Below are 8337 nucleotides of genomic sequence, written 5' to 3'. Positions count from 1 at the left end.
ATAATTTTATTTTAGTTAAACGAAACTTAAAGCGCTTAAATATCAAATATAATTATTTCAAAAAATCTTGAAGAAGAATTCAAAATAATTATTGATTTTACGAGTCACGTGCTGCATTCAATAAGACCTGATCTTAAATTACATTCGTGTGGATTGTAGCTAATCGGGCAAGATCGATGCCCATATGTGATTGATGAAACGTGTCAAAAAAAAAAAAAAAAAGAAAAAGAAAGAAAAAAAAGAAAAAAAAGGAATGCGTCATGGATGTGTAATTTTCATCATTTATAAAGAACTAGAGTTGCCACTACCAAATAATTGATCGCCTCGGAAAGCTATTCAATCGCTTATTTGCGGTAAGATATTGGCTGCTGTTAATCAACAAAATGTTTATTATTATCGTACATGTTAAGGTTTTAAAGAAAAGTAAGTTTATTAAACTGTACGGTCACATATTGTTTACCGTTAATTCCTGAGATTTCCCATTATAAGATTCTTCTTTTCATTATAAGATCATTTCTTTAAGAGAGAGAGAGAGAGAGAGAGAGAGAGAGAGAGAGAGAAGAAACAGTTGTGAAAGTGCAAAAAATTATGCCGAATCGATCATTCGATATCGATCATTTTTGCCATTAGTTTGTACAATTACTTCTACATGAAATTCATATTTATTTTATTCATAATTTTTAAATTCATTGGCTTTGGGTTTATACTATAAAAATATGTATAAGTCGTTAATTTATTGTACATTTTATTATATTGATTTCAATATATAAATTAATAGAAACTTTAACCGAGGTCTTTTTGTTTTATGCTCAAAAATATTTGAACGTTAAAACTATTTGATAATAAAGTTTTAGATAAAATAAAATAAATTAATATTGATATTTACGAAGCTATAATATCCCACTGAGGTCTTACGTATTTTGTTTTTTGATTACATCAAACGAAACTATTATTATCATATGCACTTTAGTTTAGTAGATTTCTAATAATAACCATTTACAATTGCGAAAGATAAGTTAAATGAGCAATATATTGTTAATTATTTTTGTTTAGAGTATATAGGACAATTTTGTCAGTGTCGAGATATTATTAATTAACAATACGCGTTTAAATTTCACGCATTAATTGTAAAAGAGAGGTTAAAAATCTTAAAAATCTTAAAACTGTAAAATTATTGTGTATAATAAAGAAATTCATTTTGGATTTTGGAAGGTAATTAAAAAGGGATAGAATTTTAATTTACATAAAATTGGTTAAACGTTGGGAACTTCTTGCTATAGAAATTTATAATTGATATTTTTTTTCATGCATATCTTTCGGTGTGTAAGAATATTCGCAACTCAATTTTCGACATGCGATAGTAGAAAAAAAACATTTTAAATTTATTAATCAATAGATAATAAAGATAAATTTTTTTTTGTACATTTCACTACTTGTAGAATTTTTATATTATAAATAAAACTTTAATTAAATCGATAAAAATTTGCCAAATAGTTTCTTTACAAACTGTTTAAAACGAGTACATCTACATAATGTAATATACGAGGTCGCAAATCATGTGGTTAAAAAAATTTTTGAATATATTTGAATCAAATTAATTTAACTTTTTAAAAATATCTATAACTAATATATATTACTAATTAAAAGGAACCAATTCTAATATGCACATTTATACGCATATAAACTTGTTTTCAATGATAAACGAATCGATGTAGTTCGGGACACATTGTAAATGAAATATTCTCATATTTCATGTATTTTGAAAGCAATAATTCGAGGCATAAAATTTAATTAAACACTATTATATCTAAACGTAGAAATAATTCTAAGCGTCGTTTGTTCCTTTTATTGCCAATGTAAACGGTGTAAAATAGTTTTTAAAATTGGATGTGACAATACCAAGCTTTTAAACTTGGCACGGATCAATTTAATGCGAAAAGACATGTTTGTTTCTCCTATTCTACCAATCATAGTGGCTCGTTCTATTATAGCTGTCTTACGACATGTAGATTTTGACTTTTTAAATTAAATATGCGGAAAAATCGATTCCTACACAAGCAATAATAAATCTTTTCACGTCACCTTATCACATCAATATAAATTTGCTGATATCATACCGTAGGACATCTTACATTAAAATTGCACTGGATTATTGTGCGACTATCACTCAATCTTTGTTATCCATGGTTCTGGCACTCTTGTCTATCAAATAATGAGCATTGATATCCTTTTATATGCCTATATGATATATAAAATAATTAAAGAAATGAAAAAAATTCTCATTAAATCTATTTAAATATTTCATTTCATTAAACTGCTTGCTATTGAAATGTCAAAAGTAGATTTACGGAAGATAAACATTATTTTAATTAATAAAAATCAAATATTTTTATTTTAACTTTCGCACAATGAAGTAAATTTATCAAAATCATGATCAAATGTATTATAGTTTATTTTTCAAAAGTTACTTTCCCATAATTAATATATATTCCAATTTTACGTAAATAAAATTCACTATTGAACTATACATGTTTTAAATTGAGTATATGAACAACTCATGTTAATATTAGTAGTATAATAAATAAAAATATAATAGTATAATAACTAATGATTGCGATAGAAAATTTTACTTTCATCGTCCGATGCGCTATCGTTTACTATAATAGTTGTTGATAATTATAAAAAAATTAATAATAATTAAATCTATAAGTATTAAAGGGAACAATATGGGAAAGACGAGTAGCTTAAATTTCTTGAATATACGAAAAATCGAATCTAAATTTACGTTTCAATCGTTGATACATGAATAAATTAATAACGAAACAAATAAAAAATAATATAACATTTTAATATTTATTTACTAATTAGTGGTATTAAACAACTTGTGGTTAAAGTTATTTATTATATAATAACATTATAACTCATCTTATTTGTCATTTTTATTGATATGAAATTGCAATATTATAAAAAAAGTTATAAAAATTCAATCTTTTATTAAAAATTTGAATTTGATGTTATTTTTCTGTAGTTTTATGAAATTTCATTTTATTTAATTAAATCTCATTAAAAATGAGAATTTGTTGAATTTTTTAATACAAGTAGTATCTTAATATCGATTATTAAAAATAATTATTTGACTTAGGAATTTACGAATAATTTATTTACCGCTTATAAATATACTATTTTTAATATTAATTACAATTTCGTCAGTATTTTAATTTTAATTTAACATGTTATCAACAATTTCGTTAATTTGAATATCATGAAATAATTGTTTCTTATCGTTTTTTTTTTTTTTCATTTCTACTGCTAATATTGGCAATTGCATGATCTACAATTATAAAAATAAAAATAGTTTTATAGAAATTCAGTTACAAGAATAATTTACTTATGATGCAATTTAATATTTCAGTACATAATTGATGCAATTATATTAAAATCTCTATGTATCATAAACTCAAAATATATGTTATAATATACATTTATCTATGCTTATTTTTGTATTTAAGTTTATTGCTTTACTTAATTATTCCTTAATATCAGATACTTGTTAAATATATTAAAGAAATTTCAGTATTAATTTGATATTATTCGATATTATGAAAATTTTAACAATTTTTAATAACTGCCAAGTAAAGTTTTATTACAGTTACTATACGAACATCGTCTATAATCTTTAATATTGCCTGAACAATGTATATATATATATATATATATATATATATATATATATATAGAAATATAGTATATAGTAATTTTAAAAATGTTATTAATGAATTGTTGCATTATTTAATTAAAATTATTTAACAATATATTAATAATTTTTTTGTTTAATACTTAATAGTTATCATCCCATTATAATTAATTACATTATTATTTTCGATAATTATATACTTATCTGAATTCTTAATTGAAAATAATTTATAATATTTTTAAATATTATTTTTAAAAATTGGATAAGTATATACCTTATGCAATTTCTTAAAATACATATCATTTACATTTAAATCAAATATTCTATTTTTATATATTGTTCATCAATACTTTACTTAATAATTTTCTTTTATCTCATTTACTTCTATAATATAATTAGTTTAAAAAATATCCTAGTAATCTATAAATTTTACGGAAAATTGATTTAATACATTATCAAACAAATCTATCACTGATTATATTGTTTATAATAGCACTTTAAAATTATTTGATATTTCATTTATTTTGTTTGTTTATATCATTATATTTGATAATTTATTAAGCCTATCATATAGTTATAATTAATAAGAAATAAAATATATTAAATTCTCAATGTTGTCTAATTATCGTTAATTAGACGAATTGAATTATTGGGTGATTAAAAATATTAATTCAACCAACTAATATTTATTTAGATTATATCGAAAAATTCAGATTAAAATTTGCAAACAATTTTTTACAAATTACAGCACCTGACTTTTTCAAAAATGTTTCTTTTTAAGCAATGCACATATAAAATTAATATAATATGCATATTATTAATTTATAAAATCAAGTAATTGAATTAAATCAATTACTTTTCGGGGTTTTATTAAATTATGGATTTTAGTCATTATAGATTGTATTTACACTGCCATGAATATTATTACATAATACACATATACATGAATTAAGATAAAATATGCCAAATAATTTGGGAAAAATATATTTACATTTACACAATTTTACTATATATTAATTATAGTAATACATCTTCCGCTGACAAAATGAATCACATATGAATGCATTCAAGTGGTAAATGATGATCAGATGGAACTAAGTTGGCATTGGACTTCATTTTAATATTTACCGACATACTAGTAATAAATTTAAATTGAAATAAAATTAATAAAGCGGCACTAGTATCGTTTAGTAAATAGGTTGACAAACCTATTACAAAGTTTTACAAAGTTCCCAACCGTAGTAAACATTTACTAAGAAGCTAAATATAATTCGAATTAAAATGTTGTTAAATTGAAAAATTGAAAATAAACGAATCACTTGTTTTATAAGTTATTTATTAAAGATATTTTTTACATTATTTATTTTTATCTTATATTTTATTATACATTTAAACATTTTTAATATTCTATTTATTAATTTATGTGCAGAGAATATTAAATCGATTATTATTGTATTTTCTTAAATACTTTCTTCATGTTTAACTTAGAAATCTATCTAAATTTGTATTTAAATTAAATTTAAATTCATTTTTTACTTTTACAACAAAATACTTTCCTGCATATCATTACCTGTATTTGAATAATATAATAAATATCAAATTTTTATCTAAATAACTTTTTTTTGCGTTGGTTCAATTAGTTGATATTTTCCTGCAACGCCACCAAGTTGTTTTAATTCACGAAGCAGATTTTGATGATTTAGTTCTCGAAAAATGGTTACTGTTCTTTGCGTTTTTGGGCCATAACTTCGTGATTTGAGTCCGATTCCTTTAGCCATATTATGAATCATAGCTCTTTCGTCACTAGTAAAATTTGGAGAAAATACCAAGTCTGATGTCATAATGTCACTTTGAGCATAATTTTTTAATACTTTCAAGCACTTTTTTTTAAATAGTTGTTTATCGTAAAAGCCAAGTTCTAATCCAAGACCCTCTCTCGTCATTTTTTGTTGAACCTTAACAGGCTCGGTGATACCTTGAGATGATTTTCCTAATCCACCACCTGACCATCCCATTATCTTCATCATCTTTGAACCAATGTTATCATTATTGAGTGCATCCGATGCTGATTCCGATGCTTCTTCTTGTATCGATAGATCTTCCGTTACGGTTGGAGTTAAATTTTGAGTAACTTTGATTGTATAATAGACCTTTTGCATTTTTTCAAGAGCTATAGTCGCTGCTTTTCTTTTTGCTGCTATTTGATTGGCTTCTACAGCTTCGGCTATCAGACATTTATTGAAAAGTATACTGCATTTATAATTGTTATTAATTTTGTCAAATTTCCACTCTATGTTAATACCACGACTCATAGCAGCTCTAGATATTATACTTTGCGGTAGGTCATGTACATATTCAAATAGAATAATATCTTTGAAGTTGGGTTGTTCAAATATATCTTTTTTTTTTCTTTTTGTTTCCGAAGATTGCTCTTTTGTAGTTGGATCATGCTCTCTTTTGAAATTCTTATATAAATTATAACTTGTGGGTATAGACTGTGCAGAGATTTTTGGTTTTGATAAATCGTCTTGTTTATTAGTATTGTTTGAACTGAACTTTCCTGCAATAAAATGTTTTTTATATATAATTCAAAAAAATCTTACTGAAAATAGTTGTAATAGAACTTACACTTCTTTGCTATACCTTTAACCTTGGAAACAGCTGCATCGGAAGCTTCTACAAATGTTCTTTTTAATCTATTTGACTGCTTTTTCCTATAATCATCTACGATTCCAACAGATAAGTTGGATATGGTTTGCATTACTTTTAACGGATACTTGCATCCTAAAATTTCAATATTGGAAAAGGTTTGAGCAAGGCATAAAAGCTCATCTAATACAAATTTATTTCGATGAGCTAATAAAAAATTGCGTCGTAGTTCCCAATGTTCATCACTTTCATGTTCATCTTTATATTTCTCAATATTAAATTCGTCTATAGAATTCATTTGTAAACACTTTAATTTGAATACGTACAAATTCTTAATTCTTCTTTTGCTTCAATATCACAACTATTTTATTTTTTATACAGACAATAATAAAAAATGTTATAATTAATTGTAATTTATTGACTTTTTACTAAAGTGCTAAAAATTAAATAATATAATACAATGCTTTTGTTTTGTTGTCGTGTGTACTACCGATAGTACGTCGATTTAGGTTATGTTTGCTTGAATTATAATTTTAACAATTATTTCCTTATTAGCTGGAAATCTGTATTTTGGGAATAAAATGCCATCGATGCATTTACGTGGCTCAGTTATTTACACAATGAAGATTTAGTAAAATTTAATTAATATAGCGGGAATTATAAAATTGTTCATTTTATTATTAAACTTAAAGATTTTATGTAAATGTGAGAAGGGCCTGTGATAAAAAGAAAAAATTGTTTATTCCTAGTATTTGAGAAAATCATTTTGCCTACCATTAGATTGTTTAATAAGAATCGTACATATATTTTTAACGTCACGTATTAAAAAGTAACATTTCTACTCGATTCGTATTGTAAAAATTTGATTTCTTTACAAAAGATTATTTTATCAATTATATATGTATGCATGCATATGTGTATATATATATATATATATATAGATCTGTTAAAATTATAAATAAATTTTGGTATTTTGATATTTTTTAATCGGTACTAGATTACTTTTCAATATGCTCCAGTACTTTTAATAAATTAAATATACGATATTTGAATCAAGTTATAAAAGAAAGGAGTAACATTATTTTACAGAAAAACATTTACATTATTCTGTTTAATTTTTTGAAGTACGTTAATCTCATATGCCTCTAAAAAAGTAATAACGGGCTCAACTAAAAGATTAATAATATTATTATGATTATAATAGTATAATTATAATAATATTAAGAAATAAGTGTTCAGAAGAAAGATAGCGCAGTTGAAGATACAAATATTTATACTTTTTTTTTTTTACAAAATTCGAAAAATCGTTTGATTAGCCAAAGGGGAAGTTCGGTGGTTTAATGCTGTTCCACTGTTCCTTGGAATATATTGAATAGATTTTTATACGTATGAAAACCCCTTGTTCATCAGGTAGAAATTATAACTCAGCAACAATATGTAAAATTATAAATATTACTTTACGAGCAAAATAATTACTAATTATCGTGTAAGTTGTTTTGCAATAAATATAAGGTTAGTTAGTAGGCTAACTTCATATGAATATACAATTATTTATTATTCAAGCATAGACATAGCTTTTAAATATTTTCAAAATACTTTAATTATAGTAACAAAATAAAAAAGAAAAAATTTATATGACTGGTTAAATAATAATTTAAATGACAGGTTAAATAAAAGATTTTATTACAATAATAAAGACAGTATTTTAGGTTTAGGTTGTATTATATTTAAATATACAATATTGTTTATGATATTTATACACTAAATAATGTCTTAAAATTATTTAGAATATTCATTATATTTATGAATTTGGTTTTTTATTAATTGCAGGTATCATACTTTTTGAAAAATAGGTATTCTTAGAAGATGACTGCATATTATAATACAATGAAATCACCAATAGGTAAATAATTTAAAAATTCTAAATTAAGTATCAAGTTAAATTATCAAATAAAACAAAAGATATAGGATTGTGAAAAATTCAATAATTATAT

General features: G+C 23.4%; 1 protein-coding gene across 1 annotated transcript; it reads right to left on the bottom strand.

Moving 5' to 3' along the window:
- Nucleotides 1–5261: 5261 nt before the first annotated feature.
- LOC105367782 (NF-kappa-B-repressing factor) lies at nucleotides 5262–6765 on the bottom strand. Its single transcript, XM_011506569.1, has 2 exons — nucleotides 6338–6765; nucleotides 5262–6254 (listed from the first exon to the last, which is right to left on the bottom strand). The coding sequence occupies exons 1-2, from the start codon at nucleotides 6639–6641 to the stop codon at nucleotides 5302–5304; spliced, it is 1257 nt and encodes a 418-aa protein (XP_011504871.1). The 5' UTR covers nucleotides 6642–6765; the 3' UTR covers nucleotides 5262–5301.
- Between the last annotated feature and the right edge of the window lie 1572 nt (nucleotides 6766–8337).

Source organism: Ceratosolen solmsi, unplaced genomic scaffold, assembly GCF_000503995.2.
Source record: "Ceratosolen solmsi marchali unplaced genomic scaffold, CerSol_1.0 scaffold6, whole genome shotgun sequence".
Classification (NCBI taxonomy): domain Eukaryota; kingdom Metazoa; phylum Arthropoda; class Insecta; order Hymenoptera; family Agaonidae; genus Ceratosolen; species Ceratosolen solmsi.
The sequence above is the reverse complement of the archived record's forward strand: the minus strand, read 5'-3'. Positions and strand labels throughout refer to the sequence as shown.